Here is a 24,895-nt window from a genome sequence, read left to right as displayed (position 1 = left end):
ATAATCCATTGAGGGACGTTCTCAGGAAGACAGGAGGAGACAGAATCCAGAGGACAGGCATCAAATACGGAGATGAAATACAGAGAACACTGGTGAAACTCTGTGTCTCCAGTGGGGCCGATACCTGGCGAGCAGTGCTGTCTGACAGGGGTGGGTGGGTGGGTGGGGAGGGGTGGGTGCAGGTAGGCCAATCCCTGTGGGGACAGGAAGTTGTGGGGTTCCTCTCTGATGGCTTCTACTCTGCTGAGCAGAAACAAGGGAGCAAACGAAAACTGAGGAAACAGTAGATATCAAGACACAAAATGAGCTGTTTCCTTATTTAATGTCCTTTATTAAAAAGTAATTTACTTTGGAAACATTTCAAGTATACAGAATAGTATAGAAAATGATTACAATTTAACACTCATGTATCTTAAGAAAACGTTATAGATACAAGTAAGCATTCCCTCCTCTTACTCTCCATAAGTAAGCACCATTCTGAATTTGATGTCCATCATTTCCTCATATGACTTTCAGTTTTTAAACTTTTATGTATGGTGTACCAATATGTCTTACTGCAACTTTCCCCCCTCTCAATATTATGTTAATGACTTCTATATTAACACTGGGAGCTTTAGCTCATTAATATCTATTTAGTGCACACACTGTGCATGTCAATTTGCCCAACAATGTAACTTATCCATCTCTTCTTCTGCAATGGATAAACTGTTTTACTAATATAAGCAATGCTGCTGTGAACATAGTTATGCCAGCTCACACAGACATGTAATTCCTTAACTTAATACGCAGCTTAACAGGAAAGGTAACACATGTGTGTGAACTATACAACAAAGGCAGACATTAGTTTTCAGGAAAAGGCACAGAAGCACCCACGGATTGCTCTGAGCCAAGTGAAGCTACTTTCGCTAGAAAGCATTTGGAGATGGCTCCAATGACCGAGGGACATTCACTGCTCCACTAGGCCACGCCACTTTAGCCCTTGATTACTCTGTCAACCAGGAGTCCCACGTGTGCCCATTCATTCCCTGAACTAGAGTGTGAGCTGCCCGAGGACCGAGCCAGGCACAACAAGGGGAGACCACACAGTGTGACCGTGGAGTGGAAGCCGCAGCAGCTGATCCCCTGGCTGTGCCCGGCCACCAAAGTGACAGGGCTAGGCGAATGTCAGGGCAACCAGGACCTAATCTCACTTTCATACCCGAGTCCAGGAAGCGGAGAAAATGGGGCTGGATGGGGGGAGATAAGACACTTGCCTCCAAGTGTCTCTTCCTTTCTCTCACAAGGCCGCCAGGTCAGTAGCCGGGAGCCCAGGCGTGGACAAGGCCCCCGCCCTGGGCGCCGCTCCCCAGTCTGGCCTCTTCCCGCGGCGCCTCTCCGCCTTACGCCAACTCCGCAAAGAGGCGCTAAGGCCAGCGGGGCGGTGTCCACCTCCTCAAAACGTGACGTGAACGCGCGCCGGGAGGCACTCACGCCGGCCATCTTTAATTCGGGCAAAACCCCACCCTCGCACCCACCGGCCACTCCTGCTGGCCGTCCTTAGGGTTTTCACTGACAAACGTAACGTGGTTGAAACTTAGAGACCACGTTGAAAAGACTTGCACAGAGGCCTGCCTATCCGTGACCCCCGAGGGGCCAAACCCCGCCAATTTAAACATGGCGGCTGTACCCGAACAGCAAGAGTGCGAACATCAACGAAGTCATGCTCGCTATGGAGCGGAGGACCGAGGCGGGGAGCGGGGGGGGAGGCGGCCGGGGGGGGGGGGGGGGGGGGGGGGGGGGGGGGGGGGGGGGGGGGGGGGGGGGGGGGGGGGGAAGGATTGATCTCGCGAGAGCAGATCCAGCCTCCGCTCGGCCCGGAAGCCTGCGCTGAGGGGGCGGGGGCGGAGGAGGGAGCGGGAGTCGAGTGAGAGCCCGAGGAGGAGTCCGTCTGCTGTCGGCTGCGCAAGCGGGGCAGCGACGCCGGGCGGCTACGCCGCGGAACTGGCGTAGGCGCCTTTGGAGAATCCGCGGGCTGCGCCGCTCCCGGGCTGGTCGCGGAGGGGGAGGGGATGTCGGTCAGTGCGAGATCCGCTGCTGCTGAGGAGAGGAGCGTCAACAGCAGCACCATGGGTGAGCCTCAGCTCTGGGCCGCCGAGGCTCTGGTCGGCGGCTCCGGCCGCGGGGGGCTCTGCTGCCGCGGGACCGGGCTGGGGGAACGCCCCTAGGCGAGGCGGGGGCAGCCGCCGAAGGAGTGGGGTGGGGGCGACGGCGGGCCCGGGGCGCGGCGGCGGGCACGGGGGGAGGGGAGGCGGCGGCGGTGACAGTTTGAATTGAACGTGAGGAGAGCCGCGGCGGCGGCATTTCCTGTGCCGCGGCGGGCAAGCCGGGGGAGCGGGGGACGCGAGCCGCGGCCTCCGGCGCCGCGGCGGGAGCAGCCCGAGGGGGTCGTCTTTGCGGGGCCCGCCGGCTCCCGCGGCCCCGCTTCCCCCGCTGTCGGCCGCCTAGCCCGTGGCGAGCTTCCCTCGTGGGCGCGGGCCTGGCCCGGAGGTTGGGGTGGGTGGGCCGGTCCCGGAGGGCGGCGGCGGGGCGGGAGGAAGAAGGATGCGCCGGGCTGCAGCTGTGGGGAAGGCGGCGGCCGCGGCTGCAGCGCTCGGGCACCCGCGTCGCCTGCTCGCTCCCCGCTGATCGGGGTTTCCTCTTCCCCAGGCGCGGCCCCGGAGGCCGGTGGAGGGCGGACGAGGCTTGAGGACGGGGGATCGGGAGCCTGGTTTGGGGCTTAATATTTAAGGAAAAAGGGAAAGAACGCCAGAGAAGGGCGCCCTCCCGAGGAATGGAAAGGTGGGAAGGGTCGCTGCAAAAGGGAGAGCCCCTGCTGGAGATAAGGCCCGGGGATGTTTAAGGGAGTGATGTTTTTAAAATATGTGTTTTCAGTTATTCTCTCAAGAAGCCCTTTCATTTTCTTTCCTCCCCCACGTATTGGAAAAAGAGCAAGGCCATTTCATTCACATTTTCCACTGCCGAGTTCCATCTCATTCTGGGTGTATAGTAGGAAATAAGTCACGGAGATTGTTCTAACACATTTTCATGTGCTGGTTGTACTGTGAGAGCGCACTGTTTCAAATCTGGGTTTTTGTTGTGCATAGGAAGTAATTTGTGACATCAGGGGCTGGCTTGATTACTGAAGTAACTTACTCTTGCGAGTTTATTGTTTACAGTTCAGCTCCAAACTTTAAGAATTCTCGTGGCTCTATTTTGATAAAAGGGAGAGTATCCTATTGAGTGCCCTTGAGAATCTAAAGGAACAGGCAGCACAGATTCAAAAGCGCCTTACTGGTTCTATGTATTTTTGTACTTGCAGCTGATGCATACGGTCGGCCTCCCCTCACCCGCCCCCCAAGGTTGTGAGCTAGCTGAGAGGAGACTTCTAGGCGTCAGGTGTGCCGACAGATACGGGCTTTCCATGAAATTCACGGAAGCCCCATAACCGAAGGGTGGTACCTGGAAGGATAGCAGCAGTTTCAAAGCTTTTACCGCTGCTTGGATCCCTGTTCCTCCAAAGAGCAAGGGAAGGGGAGACGGTGGGGGTGGGGGGCGCAGGAAACGGCCTCGCATCTCGCCCAGCTGTTGCGTGGGTGGGGCCAGGGGATGGAGAGTCTCGGGGAGCTGGAGTGAATGTGGATGCTGCGTAGATGGTTTACATGGCAGCATCGTGTCATCTGCGATGGGAGGACATGATGCAGCGTGGTCCTCTCCGTACAGTTATTAAAAATAGCACGTGTACTCTTAGGCTCTCAGAACTGAAGTGCGTAACTGATTACAGAAATTAATTTTGTGTTTATCAAGTAGATTTCAATTTACAGAAAAGGTGTGTATTTGTAATTTAGTTAAGGATTTTGGTTTCTGGTTTTTTTGGAGATAAGGTATTCAGTACATAACTACATGAAAGGTAGTGTTACCAATAGATTATGTTTCACAAGTTTGTTATAAAAGTTGCTTGGATTGATGGGAGTTTCCCTCACAGAAATAATCTTAAGTGAATCCATGCCAGAACTTCTGAGCAAGTTTGAGACAAGGTAGGCCTCCTGACAAGACCTTAAAGCAATTGTAGAGGATTAACAGCATCACAGACAGATGCTCCCCCCACATCCTCCCCCCCCCCCAAAAAAAAGCTTGGGGAGGAGGAAGAGTTAGATATGTGGTTTCCAAGGTCTCCTGAATGGGGACAGTCAGATGACAGGACCAGTCAGAAGATAGTGGTAGAGCACTTTGGTTTCAGACTTTTTATAATTTGATGGTAGGCATACATACTCACCATGTGCTCTACTCTGGGTTTTGCCAATAAGCGTATTTTTACCTACTAAATTACCAGTTGAGAACCATGTTTCACATTTTGAGCTAATAAGCTATCTTCAATTTTTGATTAGAGGTTGAAAATTTTTATTTTAACATTTATGCATTTTACTAAATTTTAAGGCAAAACTTTTGGTATGTTTTTTTGATGTACTTTGAACTGTAAATGACATAAAATTAATTGTACAATAAAACTGATGTAGAAAAATGTGTTTTTGCAGAGAAGAATTTTAAGGTAGCATGATTATAGGTTAGGCCTGCTGGATGAGAGCATACTGTTAAATGTAGACTGTTGGTCTCTACAGTGGAGTTTTGTAGACTGCAGGTTGAGACCTCTTAGTTGGTCTTGAAATCAGTTTTGTGGATTTTTACCAATGCTTTTCAAAAAGTGGGGAAGAAATAGAAAGTAATACATTGCACTTAGTAAACAGTTTAGTGGGTTAAATTTTGTTTTATAGGTCTTGTTTGGGATATAACATTTTTTTATTAAAGATTGTGGTAAAAAAAGTTTGTAAAAACACTTGAAGGGGGTGCAGTATGTAGAAGAGGTTGGAGGTCTTGGTGTGAGGAGGAAAGACTTTAAATGTTATTACCGTGAGTCCCTGAGTCTTTGCCTTATTTGGATTCATTTATTCTGTACTCCAAATAGCAGGTATGGTTAGAGAGACCTGGGGCCTACTGCTTGAGAGGTGCTCATCTCAAAGCCAGATTGAGGACCACTGCCCTGGGTGATAGAGAGCCATGGGAGGATCATAGGAAATGGAGAAGCAAGAAGACTTTCTTAGCCATCTAGTCCATTCTTCTTCCTGGAACTCCTGCCACTTAATACTTTATATTTGTCAAACTTGGGAATCAGAATGACCTAGATAGCTTGTGTGTGTTTATCATTTAATTAATTTTTGTAAAATGTGTTAATTACTGGACATATAATATTATATAATACTAGGTTAGTATTTTCTAAAACAGAATTAATGAACCTCATATGTGAGGGTCGATCAGGGCCCCTTATATAAGTGCCCTGTACAGGTGTACTATTTTTAATCTTATAATACCGTATTTTTACTGTAACTTTTCGACATTTAGATGTTTAGATGCACAGTTACTTACCATTGTGTTACAGTTGCCTACAGCATTCAGTACAGCAACATGCTATACAGGTTTAGCCTAGGAGCAATAGGCTAAACTACAGCATAGGTGTGCAGTAGGCTGTACACCCTCTAAGGTTTGTATATGTGCACTCTGATGTTCACACAATGACAAAATTGCTTAACCTCATTTCTCAGAACACATCCCCATTTTAAGTGGCACATAACTATATTGATAGTCTGTGATTTGTTTAACATGTCCCAGGATTTTGTTTAATGCATCCAAGATTTTGCTACATAAACTATGACATAATGAGTAACTTGGGACATTGATCTTTTCTCATGTGTTAGTATCTCAGAGCTTCTGAACTCTTTGACACAAGACACTATCAATTAAAGGGGTAGCACTGATAGTGGTTACTGGCTTAGGATTTCAACACTGAAGTTCATTCACTTAACAAATATGTGTCTTACTAGGGAAAGTAAGTTAAATGCTGTGACAGTAGAAATAGAAAGCATGGTAATTAAGAGCTTGGAATTTAGAGTCAGGCCTGGTTTTATGTCCAAAAAACTTAACTGAACCTTGGGCAAATAAAACTTTTTGTTTCCTTCTCTGTAAAAGAGTCTAATGTTATTGAAAAATTAAATGAGATAATGCATGGCATGGTCTTAGCCTGGCATGTAATAAGCTTTCAAATTTTAGCTTAAAAAAAGTACGGCAATTGACTATTTACTTTTCTGCCTCCATTATAAATTTCTCATAGTCAAGGACTGTGTTTTGTTCACTTTTATATTCCCCACCTGGCATTTACTTGGTAAATTATTTGTGATGTGATTTAAAGGTAGGTATACAGTGGGCAGAGTAGAAAGGACACCTTTTCCAAACTGGAAAAGATGAATCTCTAAAGGTGGGGGCAAGTGATTTGGCAGAGAAAGGATAACTTATTCTAAGCTGAGAAATCATGGTGGTGTAAGTAATAAGGCTACAGAGATATTGTGTGCTAGGCTGAAAAATTTTTTAAAATCTTTATTGAAGGGTTTTTAAATAAGAGTGGTAACTATGAGCATCATGATACTTCCTATAGGGAAAGAGAGCACCAAGGTGGGGCCAGTGAATTAAGGAAGGTTAAGGTAGCAGTTTGAGGAATAAAGGATAAGGACATTAACTAGGAGTTTGCAAAGGACATGAAGTATAGGGAGGGGGTGGTTGTGAGGTGTATGGTATGTGAGGAGATGTAAATAGTGGGTAATGAATCCAGAAATATCTGAGCTTTCTGGAATGTATGGGTGATGAGTAAGTACGGTACCATTCCTTGAAATAGGTAATTTAAAACACAAAACTGAGAGGCTCGGGGAACTTTCTAAGTGGTCGTGTGTTGTAGTTCAATGATAGAGATCTGGGATGGAAATTAAACATTTTAAGATTATTATAAACTTACTCATTTGTGCTTTGCATTTTTATGGTTAGTATTTGAATATGCCTTATTAGACAAAAGCTGTACTGTAGTTTGGTCATTGAATTTGTTAGTACTGTTTTTGTTTTAAATTTAAATTTTAATTTTTAAGATTTGGTTGGTATTTGCTTTGGTGAGTAGAGTTGAAGGAAATTGGAAATAAGTGATATCTGTGAAACTTCTGTACCCTTCAAAGTAAGACAGACTGAAGTCACCGGTTTCTTGAGTAGTATTAAAGTAGTAGTATTATTTAAATACATTTACTTATTTAAAGTTTCTGCTGGTATATTTCACATCAGTAGCTGTTTGGAGCCAAGAATGATACTAGTGTTTCTTTACTCAATGACATTTTGTATCTTTAAGTACTCAGATTTTTTCCTTATGTCCATTGGATTGTAGTCAGAGTTCTTTCTTTTTGAGGAAGATTTTGCTATAGATTGGCAATCAGTTTTAAAGAATGTTGTAAATATTTTCTGTAACATCGTTATTTGTTAAATGGGGGCAAAACATTCATAGTAATTTTATCCCAGTGCTTTCTATTTATACTGTTACTAAAATAACCAGGTACTGCTTCACTTGTTACATGTAGCATTCAGGGATGTGAGGTGATCTAAACAAAGAAAAGGTTTTCAGTAAGTAATATATTGAATACCTTTAAGCATCAACATTTTAAACTATTTTTAGTTTTGAAAAGTTTCATAAGTATACTTAGTTCCTTTCATGATTAATTTAAACAAATTAACCAGGAGGGGGGAAATCCATTAGGTTATTTCAATCACTAAATGTTAATTTGTGTTCTTTTTAAACAATTCCAATGCTTGACACTTGGAGGCTCATTAATTCACTAGGTGTAAAGTGGGGGTTCAAAAGTGCGCATTTTCAGTGTTTTACTTACTTCTGATGAACCATTAGAGTTGGTAACTTCTGGTGTGAATTATCTATTAAGAGGTAATATATGTAAAAGTACTTTGTAAACTCTTAAATTTGAGAAAGAACCAAGATGATACTCACTTTAATACAGCTTTTGGTGTAATAACCTATATCACAGGTGGCAAGCACAAGGCCCGCCAGCTGAATTCACCCTCCACCTTGTTTTTGTCCAGCCCAGCACCTTGTTGTCTCCAGTTAAGGAGTAGTTACATTTATACAGTCCTAAAATTACATTCGGCCCTTTGAAGGCAACTGTGAGGCTGATGTGGGTCCCTGTGAAAATGAGTTTGATACCCCTGACTTATCAGAATTAAATATGGATTAAACATGTATTAAATATGTATATGGTATTCAGTGTTGATATCCTAACTTGCTAGCCATTTTATGTTGTAATTTCAGTGTTTTAGAATTATTTTATTTTTAAAATTTTTTTAAAAATTTCATTTATTTACCTTTAGAGGGGAAGAGAAGGAGAGAAATATCAATGTATGGTTGCCTCTCATGAATCCCCTGCTGGGAACTGGCCTACAACCCAGGCATGTGTCCTGACTGGGAATCGAACCGTGATCGTGTGTTTTGCAGGCTTGCGCTCGAGCTACACCAGACAGGGCTAGAATTATTTTAAAGAGTATCTTTAAGTAAACCTCTTCTGTCTTCCTGGAGTATTTGTTAGTTTAGTACATTAACTTGTTTTAATTTATATTTCTTATATTACTGAAGAGAGACTTTTTATGTATAATCTGGTTAGCTTCTTTGTTTTCAGAAGAATATACTGAACTTGTTAAAAGCATGATCAGGAATATTTGGTTTTTGTGCTGTGACATATAATATAGGAATATTAAATTATGCAGTATGATGGTTATTTTTGCTTTTTAACATTGCTTTTCACCTTTTTCTGCTCTGTGGATGTATCTACTTTCCTCTGTCTTTGAAGTTTGTACCTATTCAATTTGCTGTTACACATCTTTGTGATTTAGTTGCTCAACTTGTATTTCCTGATTCATCTCTGAATGAAAGTTCTACTACCTACTAAGCATTGAGTTAGATTTCCATTTCTGTTTTCCAGCTATATTCTATTTAGTTGAAATGCCAAGTGAAAACAAAATAAAGAAGTGTTTCATGTTTTATGGGCATATAAAATAAGGTGCAAATAGAAAAGAACTTCAAAAACCAAAATATGTAGTCACTGTATAATTTGCAAATATCATACACACTCAGAGGACAACTTGTAGTCTTAGTTTTCTTTTTGCTGAGAAGGGTGACCCTTAGTTTGGAAACAAGACAACTTGGCAGAAAGGATGAAATTAATAATCCTAGATAGAACTATAGTCAGTTCTGTCTTGGGTTTTATATTAGAATATAAAAGTTGGCCTAACACAGAACTAGGAGTTGCATTATGAGGTGATTCATTCAGCTGAGAGCAGACAAGATAACTAGAATAACTTAGCTGGCTGTGGGACTCACCAGAAGTTAAGTTTGCATTTGACACCATGGTGCTGTCCTGTTAAAAAGATAATTGTGTAGATGTAGTTCTTTTTTTCTTCTTTTTTGAAATTTTGGAGTAATTTTAGACTTGCTGAAAAGTTGCAGCCCCTATCTTTATGAAAATTAAGTATTTGGTCAACATGGAGGAAATGAGAAGTAATACCACAAACTTGCTAACATCATATTATATGAGATAAATGTACTATCAACATTAGTACTGGCCTGCAGTAAGGGAATAGGGGAAAATTTTTGTGCTTGTTGGAAACTTTTATTTGAATCTGTTGGACATTTTGAGGTAGGGCCGAGAGAGTCCATTAATTTTTTTTTTAATTGAATAGTGAGTGTTCTAAGTATAGTTCGTCATTCACTAGTGGATTCCATTTAACAAATAGAATCTAACCAAGATGAGTAAAGGACTGGCTTTCCTGTTGAGTAGTTTCCTCATTGGGCTTACTGCTTCCAGTCTCCCCATTTCACTTAATAAATCTTTGTAACAGTATTGTACCCCAAATGCTACTTTTGTAATTGACCTATTATAGAACTTTAAATATTTTCTATTAATAGTATAGACTTCTAAGGTTTTTGTTAACGATACTGTTTCCTGGGCCCTACTAGTAAGACTCTACTTCTCTATTTCTAGGCTGAGGCCCAGGTATCTGTTTTTATAAAGCTCCCCAGATGCTTCTGATGACAGCCAGGATTGGGAATCACTTACCTGCAATATAAAAGCCTGGAGGCCTTAATAATTGCACATTGTACTTACTGTGTGTGAAGTGGCGAATATTTCATATATATCTTACAATAACCTCATAAAGACATCATCTCAATCTAAGGCTCAGAAAGGTAATGTAACTCACCCACCAGAGGATAGCTATAAGAGGAGATATTGGAATGCATATTTCTAGCTGTACTTACATTGCTCTGTGATTCTGTGTTCCTTCATTAAAAACTGAGGCAGTCATTTCAGATCCTCCTTGGTATGGCTTTTTCTGTCTATTCAGATCAGATCATGTTTTGTATTGCCTCTGCTTATTCTCTTCTTCTCTCCCTTGAAGTCCCATCATCTGTTAAGGAAGGCCCAGATCTAAACCACTCATTTTGGAAAACTTTCCAAACTATCTGAGTCTTAGATGATCTTTCCCTTATTTTGAACTTCTTTAAGAGTACTGTCTTAGTGGATAGGCACTGTCAATTTTTTCTAAAGATTTTATTTATTTATCTTTAGAGGAGATGGGAAGGAGAGAAGTATCAATGTACGGTTGCCTCTCATGAGTCCCCTGCTGGGAACTGGCCCTGCAACCCAGGCATGTGCCCTAACTGGGAATTGAACCGAGAGATCTTGTGTTTCGCAGGCCCGTGCTCAATCCACTGAGCTACACCAGCCAGGGCTATTTTTTATATATTAGTTGTTTAATATTACAAATATTGTTTGTGGGGTAGGATTGAGATGGCTGGTATGCTCTTTTGAGCCCCCCTCTGATTTCTGGCTTTATTGTATATAGTACAGATGATGAGTAGGATGTTGTTTTTATAATGAAATATAAGTTGGGGACTTTGGTTATGTATATGAGTAAAATTAGAATTTATAGTTTTGAGGTGTCAAATTATTTTGATTAGTAGCTTAACAAGGCAGGCTTCTCAAGTCTTTGGTTGTAGAGTAAGTTTGTAAAAATACATAAACATTTTCCATAATTTATTAATAATTTTAACAATAATATAATTTGGTTTACAATAGGTTTTTAAGATTATTTTCTTAGGAACTGTATTAGTCTGTTTGGGCTTCCATAATGGAGTACTGAAGATTGGGTTGCTTAAACAACAGACATTTATTTTCTCACAGTTCTGAGGGCTGGAAGTCCAAGATAAAGGTTCCAGCAGGTTTGGTTTCTGGTGAGGTTTCTTCCTGGCTTGCATACGGCTACCTTCTTGGTGTGTTCTCACATGGCCTTTACTCTGCACAAGTGGAAAGGAAGGGAGAGATACGTCTACTGTCTTTTTCACTTCTTTTAAGAGTATCAGTTCCATGGGATTGGAGCCCTCCTTTAAAGCCTACTTTTAAAAGAATATAAAATAATCTTATTTTTATATTGATTGGGTGCTGAAATGTTTTGAGCATAGCAAGTTAAATACATTATTACAATTGATTTTACTGGTTTATTTTTTCTTTTTTAAAATACGACCACTAGAAAATTTTAAATTAGTGTGGCTTGTGTTATATTCCTAATGGATAGAGCTTGTCTAGCATAAGTTGAAAACTCACTACTTTCTAAGGAAGCACATTTCATCTTTGAGTAGCTGTCACTGTTAATTTTTTCGTTCTGTTTTTGTACTTACCTGAAGTTTAATATTTGTATTCTGAAGTTCTAATTTACTCTTTGAGACCAAAAAGATAAATCTAATTTTTCTTTTTAATATTATTATTTAATAGTTTTAAAACAGCCCTCTCTGAGTCATTTGTAGAGACTTTTAGCATTTCCATTTCCTTTAGAGTTTAACATTTGTATAGCAGGAGGTTATGTCCTTCTACCATCATTGTTACTCACCTGTGAACTTTATTTGGTACATTATCCCTGCTGACCCCCCAAAACTGAGTATCTCGTGATCTTACAATTGCAGATTAGCATACAACCATCTTGTCTCATTCTGCTTGCTATATAACTTTGTTAATGAGACCCAAAGTTAAATTACCTTTTAGGGTAGCTATTGATTTATGGAGCACAGTGTCGGCTAAGATGTCTCTGCTTTTTCCTCTTACGCTGCTATTGTTTTATCTTCTTCACTTTTGGGGGTGGTGATAATTAGAGGAACTTGTTGATTGGCTGGAAAAAAGTCCTACCACCTTATTTTTGTAGTCTTGTTCTATAGTTCTGATTTTACCTGAAACCTTGTCAATCAGTTTGTGGTTTTGGGGGTGGGGAAAATGGCATGGTTTTAGATCCACATATTTCCATGTTAAATTTCATTGGGTTCTGAGTATGTCATAGGATGTTTTTGTTACCTTTCTCAGCTTTTATCATCTGCCAGTGTGATAAGCATATCTGTCATGCTTTTATCAAAGTGTTGAATGATGTTATCTGGGTTTAATTAAGGATGGGTCCTTATAGTGTATGATTCTGTTGAATTTGACATACAACTAACCAGCTATTAGTCCATCTTATTTTATAGTTTTCCAGCCTTTATTTTACTCCCTTGATTGTATTCACAACATGATTGAAACCTTGTGAGAGTTACCTTCTAAAGAACATCTGATTTATCTATTTAAAAAACATACTGACTTGTGGTGAACGTGACTTCATTTTCTATGTGATTTTTTTACAATGGAAATGCTTTGGGTTTCTCAATAATAACTTGGAAAACAGAAGATATTATAAAACGGAATTATATACAAATCCAGTTAGCAAAATACCAATCTTAAAATTTGAATATATTCTTTCCAGCTTTTTTTTGGTAAACTTTTTAAAAAACAGTAATTGGTTGTGGCACATGATTGCATTTTTCTTTGGTACTTCAGCTAAGCCATAGGTAGGTGTGTGTTTAACTTTTTCAAAGATTGCCAAACTATTTTCCTTCATAGTTGTAGTAGTTTATTTTCCCATCAACTGTGTGTGAGAACTCTAAATTGCTTCACATACTCACCAACTCTTGAGGTCGTCACTCAATTTTAGCCATTCTAGTAGAATTGTAGAGATACCTCATCATGATTTTAATTTGCATTTTCCTGACGACTAATGATGTTGAGGATTTTAACCATGGGCTTATTCACCATCCGTGTCTTTGGTGGTTGGTTGAAATGTTTGGTCCATTTTTAAGTTGGGTCATTTGTCTTACTGAGTTGTACATTTTAGATATTAGTCCTTTGTTGAACTATTCAAATAACTTATTTCTCATCATATTGTACTTTTATCCACTGTCAATAATTCTTGCCTACCAGAGTTATTGTGCTGTTTGCTTTAATAGTGATTTTCTATTATGCTGCGTTTTAAAATTTGGATTCTTTTGTAAAGAAGAACCATTTTTATGTATTCTTCATTCAGTTATTTGTTAATATTGATATAAGCACATGAATATTAATTTTGTCAAATTGCCCTCGATTTGACCATCGAGAACTATTTCACGTTGACTCCTGTTCATCCTTTCAGTATGCCCTATCAGTTTGGTGCACTTCCTTACTTTCTGGTTCATCTTATATTATTCTTTCCTAAGCCCTGGAATCAGTCATTTCTCCAAGGAGTCTAGGTTCCTTTTATTTGGGAATAGTATTTAGAATGCAAGGTCTGAGCACTAAAAGTGGTCATTGCTCTTGTGGTATCACTGCTTCTAGGTGTCTTTAGCAGATAGATCTAGGAAATTGTAAAATTACATGCATTCACACATCCATATTAATTTCTATATGTATCTAAGTGAATATAAATACTATATACATATATATTGATGTAAAAACCATGAATTCTTATTGAAATACCGATTCCAGTCCACTATCACAAGATTCAGTCTTTTCCTTATTTGTCACTCCTTTCTTCAGTGAAAAACCTGGCTCTTATCTACAATTTCTTTACACGTTTGTTTATATGTAAATGTAGTTTCAGAATTGCTGTTAAAAATATACTTACTTACCAGGGTATAGCATTTGTGTCTACTTTTTGTCTTTAGTCTTATAAAGTCAAAATACAGTTTTTTTTATGTTCTTTCCTTCCCCCTCTGTTAAATATGGTTATGTTACTGATTTGAAATACAGTTAACTTCATTTGTTACTTCTCTTCTAGTTTATTTTGTGTTCTTCTCACATCCTGGCTGATATTGATTACTTTTTTAATTGGAATATGTGAAACATTACTGTGGTGTTAATAGTCAACTCTATAAAACAGTATGTCCAGAAGCCTCCTTCACACCTTACATCTCTTTTTACCCTATTCTGATTTCCCCTTTCTACCACAGTTCCACCTATTCATATGGGAAATCAATCTCATTAGTGTCTGGTTAAGCTTTTGGTTTCTTCTGGTATTTTTGCATAAATGAGAAGATACGTAGAGTAGAACAAAGGAGATGTGAGAATTATATGTGAAAGGTAGTGTGCAAATCCTCTGTTTCCTTATCTTCTGTCTAGTTGTTTTATCAATTTTTAAAAAATGAGGTATTGAAATCCACTTGTCTTATTTCTTCCTTCCATTTTGTTAGTCTTTGTATTTTGGGGTTCTGTTGTTAGGGGGATATTTGCTTGTAATTGTTATGCTTTCTTGATGAATAAATATTTTAATCAGCATAAAGAATTCTTTTTCCGTGGTAATGATCTTTGTCTTCAAGTCTGTGTGGTAGGCACTTTCTCCTCATATTACTTTTTCTAAACCTTTGCTTTCAAGCTGGTATGTCTGTGATTCTAAAAAATGTGTCTGTGGGCACCATAGAGTTGAATCATGGTTTGTTTGTTTTTTTAAATTTATTCAGCCAATCTTTGCCTGTTGATTGGAATGTTTAATCCTTTCACTTTAATCTAAGTACACTGAAAGGTAAGATTTACGTCTATCAAGTTGTGAAATTTCACAGTTACTGTACTTTTCAACTTGGGAATTTTTATTTGGTTCTTTTTAATAATCTCTGTCTCTTCATTGATATTTGGTATTGGCAGACATTGTTCTCCTGCTTTCCTTTAGTTTTTCAGACATGGTTTTCATTAGTTTTTTGAACATATTTAAAAGAGCATATTCAAAGTCTTTGTCTAATGTCTGGGTTTTCTTGGGAGTAGTTTTTATTTTTTAAGACGTTATTTATTTATCTTCAGAGGGGAAGGGAAGGAGAGAGGGAGAGAAATATCAATGTATGGTTGCCTCTCATGCGTCCCCTGCTGGGAACTGGCCTGCAACCCAGGCATGTGCCCTGAGTGAGAATCGAACCACGATCCTTTGATTTGCAGGCCTGTGCTCAATCCACTGAGCTACACCAGCCAGGGCCTTGGGGATAGTTTTTATTGATTACGTTTTCCTTTGTACATGGACCATACAATCTTGTGGCTTGTTTTTGTTTGTTTTGCATTTCTCATATTTTTTGCTAGAAAACTGGACTTTTAAATAATACAGTATGGCGACTTTCGTCAGATTCTCTTTCCTACCCATACCCCAGCGTTTATTGTTGCTATTTGCTGTTTGTTTAGTGATTTTTGGGAACTAATTCTATAAAATCTCTTGTCTTTGCTATGTGTTGTCATTGAAATCTCTGGTTATTTTAGTGGTTTGGTTATCTCATGGGATCTTTCAGGCTTTTTTGGGAATGGGGCTTTGAAGGAGCCTGTTCTGCCTCCTCCATTTGCAGATAGGCTGCTGATTTCTGTCATTTTTGCCTGTTGGTTTTGAAGGTTTATATGGAGCTGGGGAGGGGAGGGGAGAATGGGCAAGTTAAAATGCAGCAAGAGCTGCTGGGTTTTTTTTCTTTTTCCTGAGATCTTTACTTGCCAGTTTCCTTAATGCTATTCCAGTCTGTGTTCTTTTAATTGTTCTCCAGTGTATACACAAGAAAATGTTTAAAGGTATGTAATATTGTGCCCACTAATACAGGTCTCCTCTGCTATCTGAAAATAGTGTTCCTTTGAAGCCTTTTGTAAACCAAAGTGTGTAAAGCAAAGAAGCAGTTGTTTATATGGAAAAATTTTGAGTGTTTCCAGACCCCAAAAATAACTTAACAAATCATACTAAATATACTTAATTACATCCAGTTTTACATTAAGTGTACTACCCTTAGTGCTCTCTTTGGTTTTTCTGATGCCTCAGGACACATCTTGATAACAGATGCACAAAATAAATTGAAGTAAAATATATCTGCTAACAGACACAGTTCAGAGCTATAGCAGCTTGATGTTGAAATGGTGAGTGAGTAGTTCCCTGGGGAAGGAGCTTCTAAGTGCCACTCTTGTGGCTCTGGGTGTGCACCTCCCGTGTAAAGGTTTGCTGTAAATCAAATACTTAATGCTACTCCCCCCACACTTTCTTTTCCCCCCAAAGTAAAAACCCTATGGATTTCTTTGGTTAGTGAAAACAGGTACTAATGTAGGTCTTTCATAAAAGCGAAGTGGCATAATGTGAACTTTTGAAAAAATGGCAGATACCTGTAATAGTTTTTCCATTTGATGTATAGTTATTTGTCTTATCCTTCTATAACTTAACTTTTAATGGCTGGGTGGTGTTTTAATATGTGGGACTACCATCATATAGTATTTTGTTCACTTGTCTTTAAAACTTGGTTTTTATACTTTTTCACTATTGTTGAATGTTCTTTTATTTAAATTTTATATCCTCCCACGATTATAAATTTGTGGAAGTAAAATTTGTTGAATCTGAGAGCATGAAAATTTAAGCTTTTGGTCTGTGTGCTCTTCAGGGAAGTGTTTTAAATTTTACATTACCAGTCATGTAGCAAAGTTCCTATTTCCCCACATCCTCATCTAATATGGGGCACTACTTACCGTTCGTTTCAGTTTGCACTCTCCAGTAGATCTTTTGGCAGTGATGAAAATGTTCTGTATCTATGAAATGTGTATGTAATATGATGGCCACTAACCCCATTTGTTTTTTTTTGTACTTGAAATGTAAACATTTCTAAATGAGGTATGTTATACTTCAAAGATTATTATAAAAGAAAAGAATTCAGAATAATGAATCATATAAAATGAAGCCTAATAATTTTTATATTGATTGCATGTTGAAATGATAATGGATATGCATTGGGTTAAATAATATATATTAATAAAGTTAATTTCACTTTTTAACTTCCTTAATATGCCTACTAGAGTATTTACAGTTACATATATCATTTACCTTATATTTCTATCAGGCAGCACTGGCTGAGAACATAGACCATTCTCTTTAAAAAGTCCTGCTTATTTAAAGCCTGCTCTTTAACAGCTTCTTAAATTTGTCAGTTACCACACCTTTGTTTTCTTCTTATTCATTAAAGATGGCATCGAGCCCCGGCTGGTGTGGCTTAGTGGATTGAGTTCTGGCCTGTGAAGCCAGGTTGCCGGTTTGATTCCCAATGAGGGCATATGCCCGGGTTGCAGGCCAGCTCCCTGGTTGGGGGTGTGCGAGAGGCAGCCAACTGATGTTTCTTACGTCCATGTTTCTTTCCCTGTCTTTCTCCCTCCCTTCCCCTCTCTCTGAAAATAAATAAAATCTGTAAAAAAAAAAAAAAAAAGATGGCACTGATCACTCAGTTTTCCTTTTTCCTCCCCAAGTTCTATCTTCATCCTGGGGCCTTTTTAGCACCCATGTGTAAAAACTTCAATAATTTAGTCCTATCTCTTTTCAATTATTCTTGAGCCATCATTTTAATGGCTCCATTTTGTCATTATCTGGGACTTTTGTCCCACTGTTTTTTGTTTGTTTTTTTTTAATTCATTTATCTTTAGAGGGGAAGAGAAGGAGAGAAATATCAATGTATGATTGCCTCTCGTGAGTCCCCTGCTGGGAACTGGCCCTGCAACCCAGGCATGTGCCCTGACTGGGAATCGAACCACGATCATGTGGTTTGCAGGCCCGTGCTCAATCCACTGAGCTATGCCAGCCAGGGCTGTTCCACTTTTGAAATCTTAATTTTAGGGGCCATTCTAACCACAGTGTCACAGTCTTTTAGCTGTCTTGCTTCCTTACTCCCTACCTTTCATCCTTGACCCTCTTCGTTTTTGTTCGCTGAAACATTTCAACTACTTGTCAGCTACTTTGATCTCTTGTACTTTTGTTTACTCTTTCTGCAAAATAACAGTTTCAAATGCATCCTATAACCTGTTGGCTTATAATTGAGTTACTAATTGCTTCTGGAGAAAGATTCCATGTATACATTCATACAGATTTGTGGTCTCAGTCTTAACTATTAGACAGACTTTCTTGACTACTTGCTCTGTATTCCTAGCCTTTCTCCCTGTTCTTGTGGTTGCTGATTTAAATATTTACCTCTTAAAATTTCCTGGTCTCCCCTCCCCATTCAGGATTAGCAAGTGATTTTATCTCTGGTGCTTACAAAAAATAGTCCTTCAGTTGAGAACATTATATCCTAACGAACCTTCCTTTTTTCAGCCACTTGTCTACTTGATCTTTTTTATTAGCACTTTTTAAATACTTACTTGAGGATATGCTTATTGATTTTAGAGAGAGAGGAAGGGAGAGACAAGAGAGAAACATATATGTGAGAAACATTAGTTGCCTCCTTGATGTACCCCAGCTGGGAATAGAACTAGCAACCTAGATATGTGCCCTGACTGAGAATCGAACCTGTGACCTTTTGGATGGGACTATGTCCCATGTAAACCACACTACTAGGTCTTTGTTAGCATTTAAACAAATGCAACTTTTTTTTTAACCTCCCTTGATCCTGTGTTATCCTCTAATGAACTTGCTCTTCTCTTCACAGATAAGCATTCAGAAAGAATTGTTTACACTCACTGCCTACAATCATTGATTGCTTGTTTACTTCCAACCTGCCTTTTTCTTCTGTCTTTCCACTGCTCTGGCAGTGGTCCCTGATAGTATGTGGGTTCTTCTGTCTCTTTATATTGACCAGTCCAGAGCATTTGGTACAGTTGATCACTTCTTGAAGAAAGAGGCCACTGCAGTTTACCTCCTTGAACTTCTATTATGCACTACTTCATTATTCTTCTTCTCTCATTTCTAGGTTTGTGTAGGTGATGGTGGGATTTTGGTATTGGTTCTGGACTACTTCCTACCTTATGTACTGTATTTGGATTTATACCCTTGCCCTTCATACCATTTAAATGTCAATTACTTAAAATGTTAGTATCTGTATAACCTAGACATTTTTAGAACATCTAACTTTTATGTACATAGCTATTTCTCTAAAGTCCAATTAGTACCTTGAACTCAGATAATTCCTGTCTTTAACAGTTGGTACCATTGTTAATCCAATTGCTCAAACCTAAATTCAGAAACCTGAATTTTACCTTCCCCCAAGTTAGTTACAGAGACCTGTCAGTTCATCTCAATATGTAACCCAGCATTGTCCAGTAGAAAGTAATGCAAGAAACTAATGTAATTTAAGCTTTTTCTAGTAGCCATATTTAAAAAACAAAAAGAAACACATGATATTAATTTTAGTATTATATTTTATGTGACCTAGTATCTCTAAAATTTTATTTTAACCCACAATCAATATAAAAATTAGGGTATTTTCAGAATCTGGCACATGCTTTTACACTTACAGTATATTTCAGTTTAGAATAGCTAAATTGCAAGTGCTCAGTAGCCACATGTAGTTTGTTGCTATCTTATTGGACATTAGAGTTCTAATTTATATTTCTCTTCATCTCCACTGCTTCAAATCCTAATTTCTTCTGTGGGCGACTGTAGCAGCGCTTGGGATTGCTAGCATTCTCTCCGCCAGTTCAACCTCAGTATTTTTTAGTGGTAATTTTCTAAAATTATGAGTGTGACTCTGCATATGAATTAGTGTTAATTGTGCATTCTTCTGCTTCATATCCTTTAATGCTGTACATAATTTTCAAGATGAAGTCTGATCTAAGTTCCTTAACTTGGCTAATAGTCCTTCATGATCTGGCTTTTGCTTAACTTTCCTACACTTTAGCTTCTAGGCCCTGAAAATAAATTGTACAGAACTGTTTGCAATTCCTATAAAGAAATCATGCACTCCTCTTGCTTTTGGGCCTTTATAATTACCAACCGGTCTGTCTAAGACTTTCCAGCACCTACCCACATTTCTTATCAGACCTGGTCTTACTAGTCCTTCAGGATCTGAAGGATCTGACCCCCTGTCCTGAGGTCAAATCCTTCCTTTTTGTTCTCATAGCTATCCTCCTCTGTTTGCCTACATCAGTTGTATTTATCGCTGTGTTGTTATAATTACCTTCTAACTTGCCTGACCTTAGATTCTTAGTTTCATAAGCAGGGACCTTGTTTTTATTCACTTTTATGTCTGTAACTGCTAGTACATAATTGTAAGGGTTCAGTAGCTATGTTGAATGAATGAAAGGTGTGGTCAGTAATTCTATAAGTAGAGCTCTAAATTCCAAGTTCAGAACAAAGAAAAATATTTAAGTTTTAAGTTATCTCATTCTGACATGTGTTCATAGAATTAAATATTAAAATCTTTTGAACAGATTAACCAGACTCCCATGTGGAAGTAAGAACACAGAAGTTCCATCAGTACAAAGTTATTTATGTCAGTAAAAAGGGAGAAGCAGGGAGCATTCAATCTAAGACTTGAACTTTTAAAAATATTGGAGGGGAGGGGACATCAAAGCTAATATTTAGGATATGCCTATTGAGTCTTGTAATATCTTACTATTCTTGTTACAGTAAATCTAGAATCAGGGAATTTTAAACCACTTACATTTGAAATTTTTTAAACATTTAAATGATGAAGTTCTTTCATTTTTTTTCTTGGATTATGTAAGAGATGGTAAGAATTTTACTTAAGCAAGTGCTAGACACATCTGTGTGTATGATGTAAGGCTCCAATTCACTTAAGAATACTAAGTAGAAGACAAGTAAATCTATGAATTAATGGCTTTTCCTTTTGTGTAGTGTGTATTTTTGTGTATTTAGAATTACTTCAATTTTAGGAGAAAGAAACTTAATTATTTTTATCAGTGTGTAAAGTGATATGCATTATACCTGTGCTTTAAAACCTACAAATTGAATTTGAAGTTATTTAGGAAACCCCAAATGTTTACCTTTGAAATGGAAAGTTATTGATATAAACCTTGGATCTTTGTAGCCTGTTTTTTTGTTTTGTTTTTTTAATTGCAGTTACTAAGGGGAGAGATAGAATTCTGGTCTTATTAGGGTAATTTGGGCTGGACTTTTAATTTTGTAAAGGTGGGAGGGATTGAAGATTTATTTATTTTTTTTAGTAGACCCTACCAGGAGTATTTTTTTTAAGATTTTATATATTTATCTTTAGAGGGGAAGGGACGAGAGAGGGAGAGAAATATCAGTGTATGGTTGCCTCTCGTGTGTCCCCTGCTGGGAACTGGCCTGCAACCCAGGCATGTGCCCTGACTGGGAATTGAACCGTTCTGGTTTGCAGGCCCGTGCTCAATCCACTGAGCTACACCAGCCAGGTTCAGGAGTATATCTTAATTTTCCTCAAATTCTGATTTTGTCAGGCTTCCAATGTGTTACAACATTCCTTGATCAGTTTTGTTGTTACTGAAAAGCATATTTAGCAGTTTCTAAAATAAGTTGCTGCTTTTCTCTTTGGGAAGATTTATTAAAGCAAATACTAATATTCAAACCTTTAAAAATGCTAATGGGATTTTTAGATGTTACAATTTTGATAACTTTATTCTTTGGAATAGGAACAAATGGCAAGAGACTCTAAAGGATTTGGACGGGTTCCAATAAATTACCCATTGGTACTTGCTTGAAACATCTTGTTCTTCAAATATAATTGATTTCTAGAAGTAAGGTTAAATAAATTTAACACTGAAATTATTGGATGTTGTGTATATAATGTTGACTTTTCCACAGGCAGTGAAACAACAGACAATGGAATTACAGTTTGATTTTCTATGAATTTTGACATAGAGATTTGGCATCTCTATATATTCAGTTGGCCAAAAAGTTCATATGTTTTTTTTCCATGAAATAAAAGACACATTTTTCATTTTCACCAATAACTTTATTTATTTGGATACTCTGAATATGTTGGGTATCTCCCATGTGGTAGAACATTGATTGTTTTCAATAATGTCTCAATTTGATCACTGTCAACTTCAACGGGTCTACCTGACCATTGGAGCATTGTCCAGCAAGAAATCTCCAGCACAAAACTTCACAAACCACTCTTGACACATCGATCAGTCAGAGCACCTTCTCCATACACTATACTAATATTTTTTTTGCATTTTACTTGCCTTTTTACCTTTCTTGAAATAACAAAGCATAATATGCCAAAAATGTCACATATTTTCTTTCTTCTTCAGTGTTAAAATGGCTGCACAAAACCCCACCATTTTGATAGGTTTTTAAAAAAATTATTTTATTATTCAATTACAGCTGTCTGCATTTCTCCCCCCAACCATTCCTCCCCCACTCAGTTTTTTTAATGCATGCTGATGTGTCAACTTTCACAATACGATGTAACAAAATTGTTTTGAATGAAGTTAAAGACACCTAAGCTCCACTAGAGCAATCTTTCAGAAAAAAACAAATGAACTTTTTGGACAACTCGGTAACTAAAAGATTTTGTAAATGTACACATATGCTTTTAGAAAATACGATTTGATGACTGTTTCTTGTTATGTAACTGATGCTTGAAATCAAATAATACTCTTAAGACCTAAAGGTATTTTAGTAAATGTATTTTTATCTATCTTCACATGTTTATAAGTGTCAGAGTTATATCATTCACACCTAAAAATAATGTTTCTTTATCCAGAGATTATATTTCATACTGGCAGTGCGAACATTTTATTTGTGCAGAAAGAAAGCACCAATAGGTAGACTTGTGAATAACAGAGTATGGTTGATTTTAGAATTTGTGGTAAGGGAAGATTCTTATTATATGGGAAAGATCTATATGTCTCTTCTCTATGTTTCTTCCTCTGAAAATGTATTTTAATTATCCAGCTTTTAATGTCACTTGTGTATCAGCACTTTGTTAAGAATACAGAGATGACATGGTTCTTTCCCTCTGAGAATTTAATCATGTGGGGACTGACAAGTAACATGTTTAATTTTAAAGTAATTTAAAATATACAATTATTTAAAACATTATAATAGTTACATGGAATTTTTTTACTCTCAACCTAGTTACTTTTCTTCCTCACTATATTACTAAGATTGCTCTTAGTGAAAGTTACCAGTAACCTTTTTTCAAAATGTTATGGTGACATCTTTGGTATTTCATTTGACCTTTTGGTAAAGCTTAACACAATTGAGTGATCTCGAGCCAGTGATTCTTCCTCACTGATTTGATCTTTCTCACTCTTTCTCTGCCTAGTATGTCAAGGTGGGAGTGCTCCAGGACTCTGTCTAGACCCATTTTTATGTATAGTCTCTATTTGGAATTCAGTCCTCTCCTCCTACTATCTGTATGCTATGATTCCAAAATCTCTATGTTAAGCACCAACCAACCCTAGAATTTCTGGATTCATCTGTGTAATCAACTGCTGGACATCTCTTCTTGAATCTATAATAGACACCTTATAACTTAACATGTGCAAAGCTGTGTTTAATTTTGGCAACTTTGTCTCTCACTTCCCAGCCTTTTCCTTCTCTGTTGTTCCCCATTTCCCTAACAGAGATCACTAGCCTGGGAGTTGTCCAAGCCAAAACCTGGGAGTTATCTTTGGTCTCTTTTTTTTTCACCAGTCAAATCCAGTCCATCAGCAGTGTCCTGACAATTCTACCTTCAAAACATGTTCTGAATCCTTCTTACCTCTTCTTGCTGCAACACCATCTAAATTTAGTGTGTCTTTTCTTTCTTGGACTATTGCAGTATGCTCCTTACTAGTTTCCTTATTTTCACTCTTTCTTCTCTTAGCAGTGAGAGCTATCTTTAAAACGCAAATCAGGTCAGGTCACTTGCCTGTCTGAAACCCTCCAGTGACTTCTCATCATACCTAAAATAACATCCAAATTTCTCTTGTCTGGATCCCATATGATCTGGCCCCTAACTACCTTTCTGACCTCATTTTCTATCCCTTATCCCCTGGTCCACTACTTCACATTGTTGTAGTTCATGTACCTTCTTTTTGTTCCTGGGAGTAGTAAGTTCATCCCCGCTTTTAGAGCCCACCACTTTGCCTCAATACTTCTCCCCCTTTCTTAATTGAGACCTCAATTTGTTCTGTATGCCAAAGACTGTTTTAGGAGTTGAGGATAAAGCAGAGAGACACCCAGGCAGACTCTGAGGCATTTTTCTAACGTCTTTTGTCCTTGAATATGTGTGGGTAATATTTTGTCTGAAACTTCCTCAGTTCTCCCAGATGGGGGTTTTTTGTTTTTTTTTTGATGCCACTCTTTATATAATTCATTTATCTCTACCTTGATGAAGCTTACACTGGAGGTGGGTTGGGGTGGAGATGGCAGTAAACAAGATGAGTACAATGAGTGTTAGATGGTGGTAAGTACAAAGGAGAAAATTATAAAGCAACAGAGTGCCAAATTGATAGGTTGTCATTTTAGATAAAGGTGGTCAGGGTGGGCCTTGTTGTGAAGGTGATGGATGAAGAGTCAGCATCATTATCATCATTCCAGGTTGTGACAGAACTCATAGATTCATGTCAGTATACAATAAAGACACATACTTTTCATAACATTTTGTCCAAGGGTAGTCTCGTCTCTTTTCTGTGCTTTCTTAGTTGCCTTTCAGTTTTCACAGCTCCCATTTTCTTCAGTTTTTCGTTTGTTACTGCTTGTCCTCTTTAGCTTCCTTCCCTTTAGTGTGTCCATCCATAAGCATTTCTTCCAATTCTGAACGTTAGTTTAATTAATAGAACTTGAAATACAGCACTGCAAATATTTTATCTAAAACATTTGTCTTTATCTAATCTGGGCTGTTTTTTTAAAAAAATTGAGAGAGAAAGAAATATCTGTTTGTTGTTCTACTTATTTATGCATTCATTGTTGCTTCCTGCATGTGTCCTGACTG

General features: G+C 38.5%; 1 protein-coding gene across 2 annotated transcripts in view; it reads left to right on the top strand.

Moving 5' to 3' along the window:
* Window positions 1-1,879: 1,879 nt before the first annotated feature.
* SEPTIN7 (septin 7) overlaps window positions 1,880-24,895 on the top strand; it is an 84,977-nt gene continuing 61,961 nt past the window's right edge. Inside the window, exons 1-2 of one of the 2 annotated variants that reach the window (XM_037041146.1) lie at window positions 1,880-2,109; window positions 2,597-2,598. In XM_037041146.1, the coding sequence (XP_036897041.1) occupies window positions 2,049-2,109; window positions 2,597-2,598 (63 nt within the window). In that variant the 5' untranslated portion in view covers window positions 1,880-2,048. Of the gene's footprint in view, window positions 2,110-2,596; window positions 2,599-7,167; window positions 7,173-24,895 lie in introns of both variants that reach the window. The other variant, XM_037041148.1, reaches the window with a different exon arrangement.

Source organism: Sturnira hondurensis, unplaced genomic scaffold, assembly GCF_014824575.4.
Source record: "Sturnira hondurensis isolate 20B ecotype Veracruz unplaced genomic scaffold, ASM1482457v3 Scaffold0002840, whole genome shotgun sequence".
NCBI lineage: Eukaryota > Metazoa > Chordata > Mammalia > Chiroptera > Phyllostomidae > Sturnira > Sturnira hondurensis.
The sequence above is the reverse complement of the archived record's forward strand: the minus strand, read 5'-3'. Positions and strand labels throughout refer to the sequence as shown.